General features: G+C 48.3%; 1 protein-coding gene across 2 annotated transcripts in view; it reads left to right on the forward strand.

Moving 5' to 3' along the window:
• LOC130131549 (N-chimaerin) overlaps nucleotides 1-17,739 on the forward strand; it is a 31,275-nt gene extending 13,536 nt beyond the window's left edge. For both annotated transcript variants that reach the window (XM_056301282.1, XM_056301281.1), the window contains 9 exons: nucleotides 1,282-1,408; nucleotides 2,038-2,199; nucleotides 9,477-9,554; nucleotides 10,518-10,602; nucleotides 13,153-13,326; nucleotides 14,076-14,153; nucleotides 14,885-15,022; nucleotides 15,139-15,244; nucleotides 16,903-17,739. In XM_056301282.1, the coding sequence (XP_056157257.1) occupies nucleotides 1,282-1,408; nucleotides 2,038-2,199; nucleotides 9,477-9,554; nucleotides 10,518-10,602; nucleotides 13,153-13,326; nucleotides 14,076-14,153; nucleotides 14,885-15,022; nucleotides 15,139-15,244; nucleotides 16,903-17,074 (1,120 nt within the window). In that variant the 3' untranslated portion in view covers nucleotides 17,075-17,739. The remainder of the gene's footprint in view (nucleotides 1-1,281; nucleotides 1,409-2,037; nucleotides 2,200-9,476; nucleotides 9,555-10,517; nucleotides 10,603-13,152; nucleotides 13,327-14,075; nucleotides 14,154-14,884; nucleotides 15,023-15,138; nucleotides 15,245-16,902) is intronic.
• The last annotated feature ends 259 nt before the right edge of the window (nucleotides 17,740-17,998 follow it).

The following is a 17,998-nucleotide window of genomic DNA, read 5'->3' on the forward strand; positions in this document are numbered from 1 at the left end:
ATTGGCCAAATTCAATTGGGGAGAAAAAGGAGGGGGGGGGTAACTTTTAAAAAAAAAAGACAGGAAAGAAAAGTGCAAAAAGGTTTTTTTTTACTCAAGTCAGTGAGAGCAAAAATTGTAGTTGATAGTTGTGATCACATTATTGAACAAAACGATCTTAATAATTATTTTAACCATATTTGTGCAGACCTGTTTGCAGAAAGGGAAGTTATCACAGGCTGCCAAAGGAACGCTGCTAAACCGGACCAGCGGCTGTGTTGGATTATCTGCTCTGCCAGACACTGTGGCAGCCATCCAGCCACCAAGTAGAGGTTTTGTTGTGTCTATTTGCTGGTAACATAATAGAGGTGGCTGTTGAGTTTGTGACTAAATGAGCCAACTGTGGCCCACAGACACAAAAAAAAGGGTCTTCCCCTCCACTTAATACACTCTGAAATCCCACCATCAGGCCTAAAATGTTGAATGCTCCACTGCTAGACCCATGTGCTAAAGCTCAAATGAATGATATGCTTTGGATTCCAGTGAGGCATAGAAGTAAAATTTGCAATATAATGTTTCAGTCCAGGCTCCATGCATGATCTCTCCTAGTAGCACTTAACTCAATCAATCTATCTATCTATCACTGAGATCTTTCGCTGAGTCAGTTATTACTTTTTCTTTTATCGGTTGGTATGCGTCCCTCAACCTTAAATAGGAAAATGCACTAACAAAGGTGATCGAGGTCTGCAGTAGCATCACAGGTACCCAACAGGGTCTGTCTGATTTATATAACAAGCGGATGTTAAGGAAAGCAGAATCCATCCTGTCTGACAGCACCCACCCCCTCCACCTAGAGTTTCACACCATGCTCTCTGGTTCCTGCTTCAAATACCCAGTAGTCAAAACCAACAGATACAAACACTCCTTCATTCCCTCAGCCATTTCACTGCTAAACTCCAACAGTAAGAGGTAATACCAGCTCCGCCTTCATAAACACTGTTCACACTGTTTACTGTTGCATTGCTTTTTGTTGGCTTTGTTCTCCTCACTAAATGTTGTATTTATTTGTATTTATTTGCCTTATTTGTTCTATGGAGTGTTTGAAAGTTGCCGCTGCTACACAACAATTGCCCTTCTGGGGACAAATAAAAACCTACTTGACTTGACTTCTCGCTCTCTCTTGCTGAGTGTGCCCATTAATAAGTCACACAACTAGACCAACCTTCCAATGTTCGCAGCTTTCTTAACTTTTAGGTTACAAGGATACTTACCTCTGTGTGCAATCCTTCTGACCCACTCCAGGTTTGGCAACCAGACCAGAAACTTCCGCCTGTACCATGATGGGAAACATTTTGTCGGAGAGAAGAGGTTCGAGTCCATCCACGATCTGGTCACAGATGGCCTCATCACACTCTACATTGAGACAAAGGTGTGTGTATGTCGACTCTGTGTGTGTGTGTGTGAGCGTGTGTTTGTCCATCCAGTTTTCCTTCTTTTCCGACTTCTTTTGTAAAGTGTCTGTAAAGTGGTCACTCAGGCTGTGGTTCAGTCAAACATTAACTCAGTCGGTCAGCCATAGTAATTAATACACAGGGTAGTTGGCCTCTTTGTTGACCATCGGTGCCGAGCCAAGACACAAGTGTGACCTGTTCCCACATGGCTTTGTAGCCAGAGATATGCCAGTCAAATTGATGGTAATGTGTCCCACGTCTCTCTGGTTGGCACATTTGGCCCATCACATGGCTGACCTGTTTGTTCAATCATCTAAATGCCCTTATATCATTGAGTTCAAGATATTTCTACATATTTCCCCTCTGATTGCCGGGATTTGCAAACTGAGCTGAATTGGCCCAGTTACCCTTGTATCCGGCTTAGCAAAGACCGGAGATCCTAAAACAATGTAATATATTGATAGCAGGCAAAATAACAGCATGTCAGCACTGTGGCGTTTCTTCAGCGCTGACATTTTCCACATAGAGTCATATGTAGTGTGTCAGGGTTGAGAGAAGAGGCGCTTCTGTGTTCTGTTGCTCAGTAAAACCTCTCCTTCTGCATCAGGCGGCCGAGTACATCGCCAAGATGACCATCAACCCCATCTACGAACATGTGGGCTACACCACCCTGAACCTGGAGCCCACGCTGAAGAAACACCTGCCCCGCAGCCCCGAGGCCCCCGATGGGCCTGCCCCTGCCAAGGATGGGGGCAACACAGAGGAGAGGGTAAGGAGGAACACATATGTCGCCACCTGGATTCACTCAGACATGAATGAAGGGAGACAAGTGTGCATGTACACAAACATGCGTGTGCTCGTCTTCGCACTTAGATTCATCAGAGCGGTGACACTTTACAACGGGTCTTATTGGGGTGTTAACCCTGTCAAAATGAGAGTGTTTTCCCTCAGATTTTGCCTTTAAAATTTGTAATCCAGATACAAATGCAGTGATTTGCATCATTTTTTCCCCAGTATAATTGCACGCATATAATCATCACTTTAATCAAGGTGTTTCACACTGAGTAGGAAATCTTTGCTGTCGCAACACCGAGATGTGGAATAAGTACAGGAACTGTAAGAGCAAGTTGTGTTGGAGCCCTGAGATCAGCACGAGGTTATAGGATGGATAGGTCCAGGGGGAGGAGGAAAAGCTCAAGGGATGAGGAGGAGGAGGACAGATCAGAGGGGAGGTTTTATAAAATCAGCTGGATGTCAAAGCAAGCACCCACACGTTAACATCAGTACACGCGTTTTTATCGGACCCTGGAGCGTATATTTATATGAGTCGTGGAACAGCTTCGTTCCAGAGAGATGGAGAGAGAGATATGGGAGGTGAAATGGGAGGAGAATGGGTGCACGGGCGAAGCGGGGAAGAGAACAGGGTTGTGAGCTGGTATGTCGGTAATAAAAAATACCTCCAACCACTTCCACTTCTATTAGAAAATACCAAATGACGTAGAAAGCGGGGGAGTTTTTGTTGAGCCTGGAGTTCACCCCCGCAGTGTGTCGAGTCCCAGAGACCGCGCACACCAGTAATTATCAGTTGTGCTTTGTATTGTGTTTTGCTGTTTTGCATCAGTGGATGGTTTGTCTACAGCCTTTTTTATTTTATTTTTTGTCTCTGATGCTGCTCCCTTGGCCGGGTCTCCCTTAAACATCCATCCATCCATTATCCAAACCGCTTATCCTGCTCAGGGTCGCGGGGATGCTGGAGCCTATCCCAGCAGCCATTGGGCAGCAGGCAGGGAGACACCCTGGACAGGCTGCCAGGCCATCACAGGGCCCACACAGACATACACATTCACACCTAGGGACAATTTAGTACCCTTACACAGGAGCTCCTTAATCTCAGTGGGGTTACCTGTTTAAATAGGACCACTGAGTGGGGTCACCTGTTTAAATAGGTCCAGTGACACGGTTAGTCCAAGATTAATTTACATCATGTGAAGTAAAAGAGAAGGGTCAAAGTATGGGAACTTGAAAGCGAAATGTTCAGGATGGCTACAGAGAGGAAGACTACAACAGAGTAGCGGTTGTAGGTGACAGGAAGGAGAGATGATGAGGAGGGGGAAAAGAGGGGCAGGCGTGGAGGAGAGGAGGTGGCCATCGGCCAAGGGCTCTGCGGTAAAGTTACATAACGGCAGTTCTCCTGCAGAAACCTGATCTATTCCTAAACCCAACCATCTCACCAGAGACCGAGAAAGCAAGCCGATGGACACTGATCGATTAGATGGAGGGACTTGGTACCAGTCAGTGGACCTCTTCTGCAAAATGACACCGTCACGCTTACCAGTGACAACAAGAAGACACAAGTGAAAGTGCTGTGAGATGTGAGGTTCCTGCAGGACGCTGCCAATAAGCAAATGCTAATGAATGGACTGATGAGTCCAGAGCTCTGCAGTGGCGCAGGGTGTTTTAAGTGCATGCAAATGTTGGTAGGTACAAGTTAGTCAGGCAGATAATGTGGATGCGTTTGGACATTCGCTGCAAAACGACACATGCGCATGGTGTGAGGACCGTGCACATGATGTAAGACAATCGAGATAAACGTAAGAAGGTTGGCATAAATGCATGCACACACACACAGCAAAGCAGGTGTAGATTGTGCAATGCGTGCCGTGCTTTACCACTTGTGAGTCTCTTGGGGCTTTGTGGGACCCGCAGTCCATGACCACCTACACTGCACCTCATACATCACTGTCTTTGTGTGTGTGTGTGTGTGTGTATGTAGTGGGGGTAGCTCTGTGTACGTGTGTGTTTTCTTAATGGGGGGAATTTGCGGACCCAGCATTATGGCTGTGACATTGAGTACAGAGGTTGCTCTCTGTGGGATGACGACTCAGGAGGACCGGGGTATTAGGGTTAGACCCGATAGATTTGGTCACATTAAACAGGAACGTTAACAGGAGCTATGAGAACGTGAACGGGTTCTGCCTCTGTGCAGATCCACGGCTCATCCGTGGTGATGATGTTCTTTTTCTACGAGAAGCAAATCACAGGGTTTGTCTGAACATCTTCCTTTAAGGGGTAAAGATTGTTAATCTCTACACTGAACCAACTTGTACTGTTTCATTAGTCAGACACAAACAGACGTAACTAACAGCACAAAAAAAAAATTCCCTTATGGGCGTCCGGGTGGCGTGGCGGTCTATTCCCAGGGCTTAGCGTTTTCGGTTTTCAGCGATTTTCACTGAAAAATACCCAGATTTTAAACTGATTTTCACCCGGGTTTTATGTTTCCACGAATCCAGAAGTTGTTCCTGTTCGTGTGAGGTTATGTAACAGTGTTCTCTTGTGGCGAAATTCAGCATGCTGGATGGCTTTGAAAAAGAAAAAGCGAAAACGCTGAGCCTTGTCTATTCCATAGCCTACCAACACGGTGATCACTGGTTCTAGTCCCCGTGTTGCCTCCGGCTTGGTCGGGCGTCCCTACAGACACAATTGGCCGTGTCTGCGGGTGGGAAGCCGGGTGTGGGTATGTGTCCTGGTCGCTGCACTAGCGCCTCCTCTGGTCGGTCGGGGCGCCTGTTCGGGGGGGGGACTGGGGGGAATAGCGTGATCCTCCCACGCGCTACGTCCCCCTGGTGAAACTCCTCACTGTCAGGTGAAAAGAAGCGGCTGGTGACTCCACATGTATGGGAGGAGGCGTGTGGTAGTCTGCAACCCTCCCCGGATCGGCAGAGGGGGTGGAGCAGCGACCAGGACAGCGTGAACAATTGGCCGGACTGACTGAGCTGATAATTATCACTGCTTAATTTCTGCCTTTTTATTTAATTGCCCAGCGACAGGAAACATGACTAAGAGGTGAGATGCTAGGGAGAGTGGGTGAGGATTGAGGTTCCAGTGTGCGGCTGACGCTGGGTGCACACAGTGGGCTGCTTTGTCCAATGACAACCCATAAAAACGCGCCTACGATTTGTTTGATTCACCGGCCAGATTTAGCCCACACAGGAACTGCAAGAAACCCAGTGGACCTCCTCCTTAAACCATCATAAGATAAGGATGAGAGGTCTCCCGTGCGAACCAAGGGTGTGCTTTCTTGCTGAAAACATCCCTGCACCGTACATACCTGTGCTTGGTGCACTAAAATCAGCTAAACTGACTGAGTTTGGAAATCAGTGGGTTTCTCTCTACTCCAGTATAACAACACTGATCTGATTCTTAATTTATCCTCGTAGAGAAATTCTCTTTTAACTCTTCCCCCTCGCCGAATGGAGCCGGTAATGCAGGATTAGCTGCAGAACAGCGGGGCGGCATGGCTCAGGAGGTAGAGCGGGTCATCTAGTAATCGGAAGGCTGCTGGTTCGGTCCCCGGCTCCTCCAGAGAGCATGTCGAGGTGTCCTTGAGCAAGACACTGAACCCCTAGCTGTTCGTGATGAACAGGTTGGCGCCTTGCATTGCGGCCTCCACCATCAGCGTATGAATGTGTGTGTGAATGGGTGAATGTGAGGTATACACTGTAAAGCGCTTTGAGTGGTCTGTAGACTAGAAAAGCGCTATATAGGCGTCCGGGTAGCGTAGCGGTCTATTCTGTTGCCTACCAACATGGTGATCGCTGGTTCAAATCCCTGTGTTACCTCCAGCTTGGTCGGGTGTCCCTACAGACACAATCGGCTGTGTCTGCGGATGGGAACCCGGGTGTGGGTATGTGTCCTGGTCGCTGCACTAGTGCCTCCTCTGGTGGGGCGGGGTGCCTGTTCAGGGGGGAGTGGGAACTGGGGGGGAATAGCGTGATCCTCCCACGCGCTACGTCCCCCTGGTGAAACTCCTCACTGTCAGGTGAAAAGAAGCGGCTGGCGACTCCACATGTATCGGAGGAGGCATGCGGGAGTCTGCAGCCCTCCCCGGGTTGGCAGAGGAGGTGGAGCAGCGACTGGGACAGCTCAGAAGAGTGGGATCATTGGCTACAATTGGGCAGTAAAAGGGGCGGGGGGGAGTCGACAAAAAAAAAGACAATTGGGGAGGAAAAGAGTGGGGAAAAAAGCCACAGATAAAATCACTATATAAATGCGGTCCGTTTACCATTTAACAGCATCCCTGGAACCGGTATAGAGACTTAGTTTGTTGCACAAGAGCACTTGACCAGGGCGGGGGTCTTCCTTTCAGAGGATCTTGAACTTTGACCCTTAGATGAAAGGGCGTCCTCGTCACGCAGTAAGCTTTCCTTTCACATCTCTATTGGATACCAGCTTCCTAAAACAGCGTTCCCGCCACATGATTAGGACTTGTAGGTCTGGAAAAACTCACCAGCCGCTTGAGTTTTTACACCGCTCTCATTTGCTATGAGCACGATCCTTTGTCTGAGACAGGAATGTGCCACGTAACATACGGTGGACCTCAGGACGGCGGAGCGCATCACTTCACAGTGATTGGGGGGGGGGTGTCTGAAACCCCCGGCGTGCCCGTCTGTCAGTTGGCTATCACCTCACGCTGAAGGCAAGATGACATGATGGGAAAATATCTCCACAACAGGCGCACAATGAAGGTGCAGGGGTGTCGCACAGCGTTCCGGGCTGGATTGAATTGCCGGGCCACTTTTCCTCAGTCCAAATGGGGTGACAAGAGCTGCACCTTCAGAAATCCATCCTGCACTAACGGCTTCTATGGGGGGGGGGGGGTGTTTCTCTCCCTGTGTTTCTAGTTCACATGATCGACACGCTCTTTTGTCAGGGGGTGTTTTCCCACCATCCCGTGAAAACGGCCATTAAATCTCCATGACCGGTCCGACATATCAATTGTGTCGTGTGTATGTGTGAAGCGAGGACAAAGGATTTGCAGACAAATAATTCTGCAATGAAAAAGAAGGGTTTTCATTTTTTTCCCCCGAATTGTGATTTGGGCATATTGTGATCGCTGTAAAATATAATTGGTGACTTTGAGGGCAGACTCGTCACCGCTTTGCATGGATGCAGCTGTTGTATAATGAACATCTCTGGCGGTCTGTCGAGAAGAATATTCTGCAAATATTGCAGTAAATTATGAGACCGCGTGTCCAAACAAGTATATGTGAGTAACCACGGGCGACGCTTGCCACCCGCGTTCGCCCAGCGAATTGCCACCGTAAGGCTGACCCTATCAGCTACGACTGGTTCTGTTTCTTCCTTCTGATCGACAACAGCCGGGGCTCCGGCGCTCGAGTCGGTGACATCATCACGTGGCGAAAAGCAGCGCCGCTTCTCTGACAGTAAAACTATTAGAGGCTGGCTTCACGGTGCGGACACCGAGCCTCTGCACGCAGTCCACCTCTCCTGCACCCCATGTTGGACCCAACCAGGGCACGGTAGAAAGGCTCAGTTCTCTTTCGGGGTTGAGCCTGGCACGAGTGTGACTGACTGCAGAATGGACAAGTGTTGAAGGTAGGAGAGAGAGAGAGAGAGAGAGAGAGAGAGAGAGAGAGAGAGAGAGAGAGAGAGAGAGAGAGGCTGTGAGGGAAGCTAGGATGAGAAAGTCAAAGAAAGGGAAATGTAGGAGAGATGAAAAGTTACGGAGTAAGGAGGGAGAGAAAGGATGGGCGAAATTGACATCCAACCAATGTTACCCTTCAGTTACAAAAGGCAAGTGATGTTCAGCATCTATTCTGTACTACTTATTCTCTCTCTCTCTCTCTCTACTCTCTCTTTCTCCCCCCCCCCTCTCTCTCCTCCCACTGTCTCTCTCTCCCCCTCCCCCTTTCTCTCTCCCTCTCTATTCCCCCTCCCCCTCTCTTCCCCCTTTCGCTCTCCCCCCCGTCTCTCTCTCCCCCTCTCCCCCTCCTCTCCCCCCCGTCCCTCCCCCCCCCTCCCCTCTGAGATGGCCGAGGTGGCAGAATGGAGAAACAAGAATGGGTTTGTTTCAATTGGTTGATTCTCTTCTCAATGTGACCTGTGAAATCCATCTATTACTGCGCCGTAGCCCCCTCCCCCCCTCCCCTCTCTGTCTCCCTTCCTCCTTCCCTCCTTTATTGGTTGCTCCTAGTGAGTGTGTAGACTCAGAGTAGAAGGGGAAAGAGGATTAACACACACACACACTCGTGGACGCGCAGACTAAGGTGTGCTCACAGACAAGATCACCTCGCCGCTGAAGCAAGGACTCGGGACCGCACATCCTCCCGCTCTCACACAAGTCCAGTCTCCTGTCGGTCGCCGCAAATTAGCTGAATCAACAATGAAATGAGTTGAACTTTTTCTTTTCTTCCAGCCTTTTCATTTTACCTCCCTGTTTATTGTGTCCTCAGACGGCTTTATTGTTGCGTTGGCTGTTTTTTTTTTCTTTTCTTTTCTTGGTTTTTTGTTTTGGCTGCTGGCTGATATCAGCCCCATCGGGATGCAGAGCTAATCTGATTGGCTGATCTTTGCGGTTCTTAGCCGACGCGATTGGTTTGCTGCTCAGTGTGGGACTCGTCGGTGATGCATGTTGTTGTCAGAGAGGGCAGGCGCTCTCCAAGCTCCGATCCAAGCTCACCTCTCTGAACATCCAGTTGTGTGCCACCTACGCGACAAGGAGGCTGTTTGTTTCCGTCCGCACGTCAGGAATGTCTTCGTTTAGTCCTAAATTTGGGAACTTTTGCCCTATTTTTCAAAGCTGTAACCTTTGAAACAAAAGAATTTTTCCTTCGAACATTTTCTCGTTTTCCAAATCCCCGCTACGGCAAGGCAGGGCTTAGTAGTCGTGTGTTCTTCTTCGTTGCCGAGAATTTTTCCATTTATTTTACTGGATTTGCATATTCCCCTTTGGGGTTTGAACCCAACCTGAAAACGACAAGTGCCACAATGCCGAGCCGGGAGACTTACATTGTCAGGAATGGGGAGAAGCGATCTGGAAGGCGGGCCGACGTGGAGGTGAGGCAGAGCGGGTCAGCCCCGGGTTCGAAAGTCGTTTCAGTTCCCTCCCTGGCCCTCCCCTGCTCCCCCGCGGACGCCGGGTCTAGGTCAGGTGCCCGCCTCAGCCCGGCGTCGGCCCCCTCCAAGCCCGCTTCCCCCGCTTCTGCTTTCTGGCAGCCAATCAGAGCTTTTGCCCTTTCTCAGCTCACGTCGCTGGTGAGACGAGCCACCCTGAGGGAGAGCGACCTCGCGCCCAAATACGAGAAGGTCCACAACTTCAAGGTGAGACACACTCCTGACCTCCTCTGCTCCTTCCTGTATTTTCCTCCCTCTCTCTCTCTCTCTCTCTCTCTTTGTTCTTCTTTATTCTATATATTTTTTTCTGTCTCTCTCTCTTCTCCAGTTGTTTGTGGTGCCTGCTGAAATCACCGACTCAGCTTTTTTTGTTTGTTATTCTAATTCACCTCAGAGACCACTGGGTGATAAGGACACACACACACACACACACACACACACACACACACACACACACACACACACACACACACACACACACACATACACACATAGTCATTTGCATTTATATTTGGCCGGTGCCCTTCAGAGCGCTGTACGGCGTTGCAGAATACATTACATCAGTAGAATAATGTTGATTTCCTGATCAGCATCATTAGAGGCGGCAAGGAGGTCATTTGTCAGAGGCATCATGCCCTGTCACCGTGTGTGTGTGTGTGTGTGTTACAGGGAATTTCTCTTTAAATAATGGCCAGGGCCACACTAATTAATTCTCTCCAGCTGTCTCTCCCCATAGCCCCCTTCAGTTTACTCTTCATCTCATCTTCCCTCTTCATCTAATGTCTTTCAGAAAGCTACATTAAATTATTGTGATCCTCCGGACGTCTTCAGCTCCTTTTAGCCATTGTTGGGTCGTTTAATTTTTCCCCCCCTATAGTTTTTTTTAAAGCGTTACGTCATTTCCACAGTAACGCTGACCCCTATTGGTCGACAGTGGGAATAACATGCAAATCAAAATAGATGCGCGGGCGGCCTGACGCCTCCTCAAGGGGGCCTTTGAAAACAAACACAGATCAGCAGGTTTCACACCGCAGAGTTATACATTCATAATTAAAACTTTGTTTGTTTTATTTCATTAGACTCTATTCAGACTGGCGTCAAAGAGGTCCTCGGTCCCTCTTTTCTCTTTTCTTCTCTCCTCATTTCTTTCTGTCACTCTTTTCTCCCCAGGTTCATACGTTCCGGGGACCCCATTGGTGTGAGTACTGTGCCAATTTCATGTGGGGTCTCATCGCTCAGGGCGTCAAATGTGCAGGTAACAACCACCCACACACACACACACACACAGTCTCTCTCTCACACACACGCCTAGATTCTTTCTTTCTTGTGTTTTCTCCGCGACTTTCGTGATCGCCCCCTCCCTTCTCCTCCTCCTCCTCCCCTTCTGTTCTTCTTCTTCTTCCTGAATAAAAAGATCGCTCACTTGTCCCCCAGATCCTGTCCGCTGCTCACCTACACTAGTCTAAGCAAATAAAAAACTGCATCGGGCTGCGCTTAAGGGCAAGATCTGAACTACTATAAAGTCTCGCTCGTTCTCTCTCTCATGCACAATTCCTCTACTCTGTTTTTCCAGTACCCTTTCCCTCGTGCTGTGTGAAGTCAGAGCCTGTTACGAATTGTTTACCTGTCGTCTTCTCTGCTGCTGATCGTCACTGCTCACAAAAACACGCCGATATCGACAAACGTGATTTCATTTTCAATCTTTTCCACCCTCCTACACTCCCGTCTTTTCTATCCATTTTTTTTCCTCCATTGATGTGTCATGTTTTTTTTTGTTTTTTGTCCCTCACTTCCTTCACACTGTTTCTCTTGCTCTCATGTGGCTTGAAATTGAGCTGAAGTTAGCCTAGTGTGCTGTTGAGTCATCTGCGGTTTAACATTGATTTTATTTTATTTATTTTTTTAACATTAAAAATATGACTGCCAGGCCAAAGAACAGACTGTGAGCCATCAGTGACAGCTCGGTGTGGGTCGCCTTGTGAAACCATGTCAAAACAGTGACGGTGATTCGACTTGTAAATTCTATGCAATCCCCCCCCCCTTTTTTTTTTTTCCCCAATTGTATCTGGCCAATTACCCCACTCTTCCGAGCCGTCCCGGTCTCTGCTCCACCCCCTCTGCCGATCCGGGGAGGGCTGCAGACTACCACATGCCTCCTCCCATACATGTGGAGTCGCCAGCCACTTTTTTTCACCTGACAGTGAGGAGTTTCACCAGGGAGACGTAGCGCGTGGGAGGATCACGCTATTCCCCCCCAGTTCCCCCTCCCCCCTGAACAGGCGCCCCAACTGACCAGAGGAGGCGCTAGTGCAGCGACCAGTACACATACCCACATCTGGCTTCCCACCCGCAGACACAGCCAATTGTGTCTGTAGGGATGCCCGACCAAGCCGGGGGTAACAAAGGGATTCGAACTGGCGATCTCCTGTGTTGGTAGGCAACGGAATAGACCACTACCCGGATGCCCTCTATGCAACTTTTATCTGTTGTCCACACCAGAAGGATTTAAGGGGCAGGTCCAGATGCACCAAAGAAAAAATTATTTTCGATAAGGGACTGTATAGACCCGACAGAGGCAGTCAGGCCTGTGTAGGGATCGAAGCTACGCATGGAAATACTCAAGGAGATTGTGGTGTGGAGTAGCAGGGACACGTTCTCATAAAAGTCCCATTTGCATAACCAGATTTGAAAAAATGACAAGTGTAGCTATGATCTCTTAACAGCTGGAAAATAAACTATATATCTTGTCTGGGCTGCTGGCCTGGCCTGGTATCTAGTGTAGGATTATAAAATTATTTTTATCGAATCACTTGTCATCTCCTCTCTCTCTCGCTCTCTCTCTCTCTCTCCCTCTTCCTCGTTATGTCTCTCTGATGCTCTCAAACCTCTTCCAGTTTCAACTCCCAGACAACAAATATGTTGACATAACAGGAGAGTTGTTGTGGAAACAGTGCAGTGTCACGTAGTTCATGTACAAGTACACTAAGCAGTGACATTATTTTTTGGCAAACTCCAAAACTGTGCAACAAAAAAGAAATGGAACAACGATGAGAATAAAATGAAATAAAATAAAATTTAAAAAGTAAAAAAAAAAATATCCAGGGAGTATACAGAAGGTATATCCCAATTAATATCTAAATACAATGTGCAGTTACTATACAGTACAAGTCCAAGTGTGCAAATAGGCTGAATGAGTAAAGTGTGTGTGGAAAGTGTCTGAGGCAAAATGGCGGTAGTGTTACCAATGTAATTGTGTTGAGTTTAATGTCCTTATTGCCTGTGTGAACAAACTCCTGAGTCTCTCTGTATTGGCCTTGTGGCTATGGAGGCGTCTGCTTGACCGCAGCAGCTGAAACAGTCAGTTATTTGATGTTGGGGATCCATAATAATCCTTTTAGCCCCGGTCCTGCACTGCCTGGTCCTGCAGGGGTGTGAGTGTGGACCTGGAGGTACACTCAGCTGGCAGTACCCCTCTCTGCAGGGCTTTTTGGTCTTGAGAGGTACAGTTCCCATACCAGGTGGTGATGCTCCCTGCCAGGATGCTCTCAATGACACCAGAATAAAAGGTTTTCTGGGTCTGTGGGGAGACACTTCTCCAGGTGCCTGAGGTGATGGAGCCTCACCTGCATCGCCTTTTTCACCAGTGTCTCTAATCATATCTAGTACACAAAAAAGGCAGGACATTGAATCTCTCTCTCTGTCTCTCTCTCTCTCTCTCTCTCTCTCTCTCTCTCTCTCTCTCTCTCTCTCTCTCTCTGTCTCTCTCTCTCTCTCTCTCCCCCCCCCCCCTTTGTATCTCTGTCAGACTGTGGGCTGAATGTTCACAAGCAGTGCTCCAAGGTGGTGCCCAACGACTGCCAGCCGGACCTCCGCCACGTCAAGAAGGTCTACAGCTGCGACCTCACCACCCTGGTCAAAGCCCACAACACCAAAAGACCTATGGTGGTGGACATGTGCATCCAGGAGATAGAGGCCAGAGGTGAGATGGACAGTGTGTGTGTGTGTGTGTGTGTGTGTGTGTGAGAGAGAGTGACACTGATTGAAAAGGACACACAGACAGTGAGAGAACAAGAAAATGGTCCCCTTGGGACCCTTGCAGATTGTTGGAATGAGTGTCAAGCAGGAGGGTGGACGGGTGGGGGGCCTTAATGGAGGCAGTGGGTTTACTGACAGGGCTTGAAGTCTTGCCTCAAATTAATTTGTGAAATCAATACATCTGCTTCACAGGGACAGATTGAACTTGACTGGTTCTTCAGTCTCTCACACACACACACACACACACACACACAGACACATACACACACACTTTATTGACTTTCCTCTCCTTACCTGAACCTCATACCCTTTCTCTCGCTCTTTACACTCACTCTCTCGCCTTTGTCTCAGTTAATTTAGACCTCTCTTCTTTACTCTCTCTATCTGCTTCTCTCTATATCTGTTTTTTCAATCTTATCTCCTTCTCTTCCATTTTCTCTCCTTCTTGTTTTGTCTGGATTGTTTGTCAAAGCTCAGACTCTCCAATGCTCAGTGAATTTTGCCTCTCTGTCTCTCAGTTCTGATGAAATATGCTTCATGGGCAAGGCAGACACCAGTGTTATCTAAAGAGTGAAGTATTTTATCTGAAGTATTGATATTATCCGAAGAGTAGAGATATTTGAAAATTAAAAACGCTCATCACAACTCATTTAATAGTTTAAATGACAACTCAGCTTTCTTCTGTCTTTCTAGGACTCCAGTCCGAGGGTTTGTACAGGATATCAGGGTTCAGCGAGCTAATTGAAGATGTCAAGCTGGCTTTCGACAGAGGTGAGTTCTGTGTCTCTGACCCGCTGGACTCCAGGGCCTCTTTTAACAAACCCGAGTAGAAACATCATCATAGACAGGTCAGTTTTTGGTACTGTTTTGTTAAGTCATTTTAGTGATTTGAATTTGTCCAGGCGGCACAGTGGTGCAGTGGTTAGTGTGGTTGCCTCACAGCGAGAAGGTCCTGGTTTCGAACCCCAGCGTTGTCCAACCTTGGAGGTCATCCCGGGTCATCCTCCGTGTGGAGTTGCTCCGGTTTCCTCCCACAGTCCAAAGACATGTAGGTCAGGGATAGGCTCCAGCATTCCAGGCCCCTGAGAGCAGGATAAGTGGTTTGGATAATGGATGGATGGATGGATTTGTCCAAAGGGGAACTGGTTAGGTGAGGCAAGCCTGTTTGCTCACCAGTTTACAGTGAAAATGGTAGGAGCGAATCAAGGTTGCCCAGTCAAAATGGTCTGTCCTTTCTGTGGGGGAGGGCAAGTGGTAAGTGAATTGACCAGTGGCGATCAATGAAGCGACATCCAGAAATCCCTTTGAGAGCTGTATTACGCTTTAGCACAGTGACACAGAGAAGATGGATGTCTTTTCAAGCTCAGTATGAGTAATTCTTCATTTCCTCTCTTGTTTTTAGCTTGGACTTGTTTTTCCTACTCTGACTGTGATTGATTGATTGACTAATTGATTGCCTGACGAATCAGTTTGCCGATGGGTTGATGGAATTGGTTTTTCAGACGGAGAGAAGGCGGATATTTCCTCCAACGTTTACGAAGACATCAACATCATCACTGGAGCCCTTAAACTCTACTTCAGAGAGCTGCCCATCCCCCTCATCACATACGACGCCTACCCACGCTTCATAGACGCCGCAAGTAAGTCCTCACCATGCCTGCATGTGCACGTTTGTTTATTTGCGATTGCGTCTGTGCTTCTGCATTGATCTCTGTCATGTTGTGGGTCTGCATCTTTTTCCGTGTGTGTGTTGCAGAGATCACAGACGCGGAGAAGAGGCTGGAATCTCTCCACGAAGCCCTGAAGCTGTTGCCTCCGGCCCACTGCGAGACGCTGCGATACCTCATGGCCCATCTCAAGAGGTACAGACTAGCTGACCACAGAGCTACACTCTTAATGTAATGAGCTAACTGGCAAGATGGACAACCAGCAAAACTGTGGGACCCCAAGGGGCAGATTGAGAATCAACCAGGGTGAAAGTAAAAGAAGTTTTCGGGGTCTATTCCGTTGCCTACCAACACAGGGATCGGCGGTTCAAATCCTCGTGTTACCACCGGCTTGGTCGGGCATCCCTACAGACACAATTGGCCGTGTTTGCGGGTGTGAAATCGGATGTGAGTATGTGTCCTGGTTGCTGCACTAGCGCCTCCTCTGGTCGGTCGGGGCACTTGTTCGGGGGAGAGGGGGAATAGCGTGATCCTCCCACGCGCTATGTCCCCCTGGTGAAACTCCTCACTGTCAGGTGAAAAGAAGCAGCTGGTGACTCCACATGTATCGGAGGAGACATGTGGTCGTCTGCAGCCTTCCAGGATCGGCAGAGGGGATGGCGCAGCGACCAGGACGGCTTGGAAGAGTGGGGTAATTGGATGGGTACAATTGGGGATGAAAAGGGGGGAAAATCCAAAACAAAAAAAGAAAAGAAATTTCCCCCATGAATATCAATTAAGTGACCCCTTGTAGCTCCATTCTGATGGGCCACTACCCAGTAGAGGGCGCTCCAAAACTAAAGGTAGGGCCGAGTGGGGGGAATTGGGATTGGGCCTTAGTGTACACACTCTGTGTTGCACAAAATATGTCTTGGCTTTCATATTTTGTGTGACAAGACAAGAGGGCGGCACGGTGGTGCAGTGGTTAGCGCGGCCGCCTCACTGCAAGAAGGTCCTGGGATCAAACCCCGCGGTTGTCCAACCTTGGGGGTCATCCCAGGTCGTCCTCTGTGTGGAGTTTGCATGTTCTCCCCGTGTCTGCGTGGGTTTCCTCCAGGTGCTCTGGTTTCATCCCACCGTCCAAAGACATGTAGGTCAGGTGAATTGGCCATACTAAATTGTCCTTGGTGTGACTGTGTCGGCCCTGTGATGGACTGGCAACCTGTCCAGGGTGTCTCCCCGCCTGCCGCCCAATGACCGCTGGGATAGGATCCAGCGTCCTATGACCCTTAGTAGGATAAGCGGCTTGGATAATGGATGGAAGACAAGTATATCCAAGTACTATTTTTATAATGTGGTCTCATGTACCACCTCCTCACACTCTCTTTTTGCCATTGCTTTGAGGGAATTGAACTCCTCTTTATTTAGTAATTCCTCCTCCATATTAGACTCCGTTTTGCATTTTATGTGTAATTTATTATGGGTAATGTGGCCTATGAAATAGGGTTGGTACACCTTTCAATGTGCTGCAGGTTCCATCAACGATGAAAGGCAAAAATGTGTGTAGTATATCCGGCAGACTTCGTACGTGGGTTTGTTTGCTCCCTGGTTTTCAACACTGTGTAAGCACCATTATTATTGGGAGTTTGCTTCGATCACCCATTGGTTGTTGAGTTTTCAGTTTTGTAATCGTTATTCTTCTTGCTGTTTGTCAGATGAAGCACCAGGTTCTCTTTGCAGTTTTTTTCCCCCCTCTCCCCCCTGTAATGTTAGTTCCTTCTCCATTTTGCTCTTCAGCCATCTTCACATCACTCTTTCAACCTCCCACCATCTCTTTTAACCCCACCATCATCTGTCCCTCTCTTTCCCTCCAGGGTGACCAAGTGTGAGAAGGAGAACCTGATGTCCAGCGAGAACCTGGGCATCGTCTTCGGCCCCACACTGATGAGGGCCCCTGACCTGGACGCCATGACGGCGCTAAACGACATCCGATACCAGAGACTGGTGGTGGAGACGCTCATCACCAACGAAGAAGTGCTGTTCTGAGAGAAGGCCAGGAGAAGGGAGGCGGCGGGGGGACTGAAGGAACACTTCTGCTCCTTAGAGGATAAGAGACAGGAAGAAGTCATCATGAAGACGCAATGTGTCTTCGTGGGAAGGGATGGAAGGATAGAGGGAAATGTGACCAGTCCTCATTTGATTAAAAAAAAAAAAAGGAAGTAAAAACTGGATCAACAGATGACAGCTGGAAGAGGAGATTAGGATCGCCCATTTCAGATTGAAACTCTCATGATGGACGTTGGGAAGTGGAAAGGGTAGATGAATGCCTTGGATTTTTTACAGCGCATTCCTACAAACAAATAAAATTCACATTTTACCCATCCGATTAAAAGCCAGCTTGAAAATGCCATCCCTCAAATAATGTGATCTCTCAAATAATGTCATACCTTTACACATATCTTCGATGAGAGGTGGGGTTTTTCCAAATTCGTTGAATGACAACTGTATGGATTAGTATCCCCCCCCCCCCACTTCAAATAACCCCACTGGTCAGCGAGTTTGAGGGCCAGCTCGTGTGGCCTGCATACCAGTATGCACAGTGACATTATTATTTTGGAAAAACAGCAACTCATCTCTGTGAATCTTCATTCCTGATCGACACAACAGAACAATGTGTTGCACCATCCCAAGAATGAGAATATTTCCTTGTAGCAGCACAGCAGCACTGTTGCATCTGTGTAGTGAAAACCACTTGTGGTTGAAGGTACACAGGGACTTTTTTCTTTTTTACTTTTGTCCAGTGCCATTATTTCCCCCAGCCCCTTGTTATTCTGTGGGGTGGTAATGGGTTGGTTTCATGCTCCAGTTACCTTGGAAACAGCTTGTTAGCAGCGTTGTCATGTCTCGTTGGCACAGTTCGGGCACTGCTAACCACTAGCTAACTTGGAATTTCACAACACTATTTGCTTT

Source organism: Lampris incognitus, chromosome 21, assembly GCF_029633865.1.
Source record: "Lampris incognitus isolate fLamInc1 chromosome 21, fLamInc1.hap2, whole genome shotgun sequence".
In the NCBI taxonomy this organism is placed as follows: domain Eukaryota; kingdom Metazoa; phylum Chordata; class Actinopteri; order Lampriformes; family Lampridae; genus Lampris; species Lampris incognitus.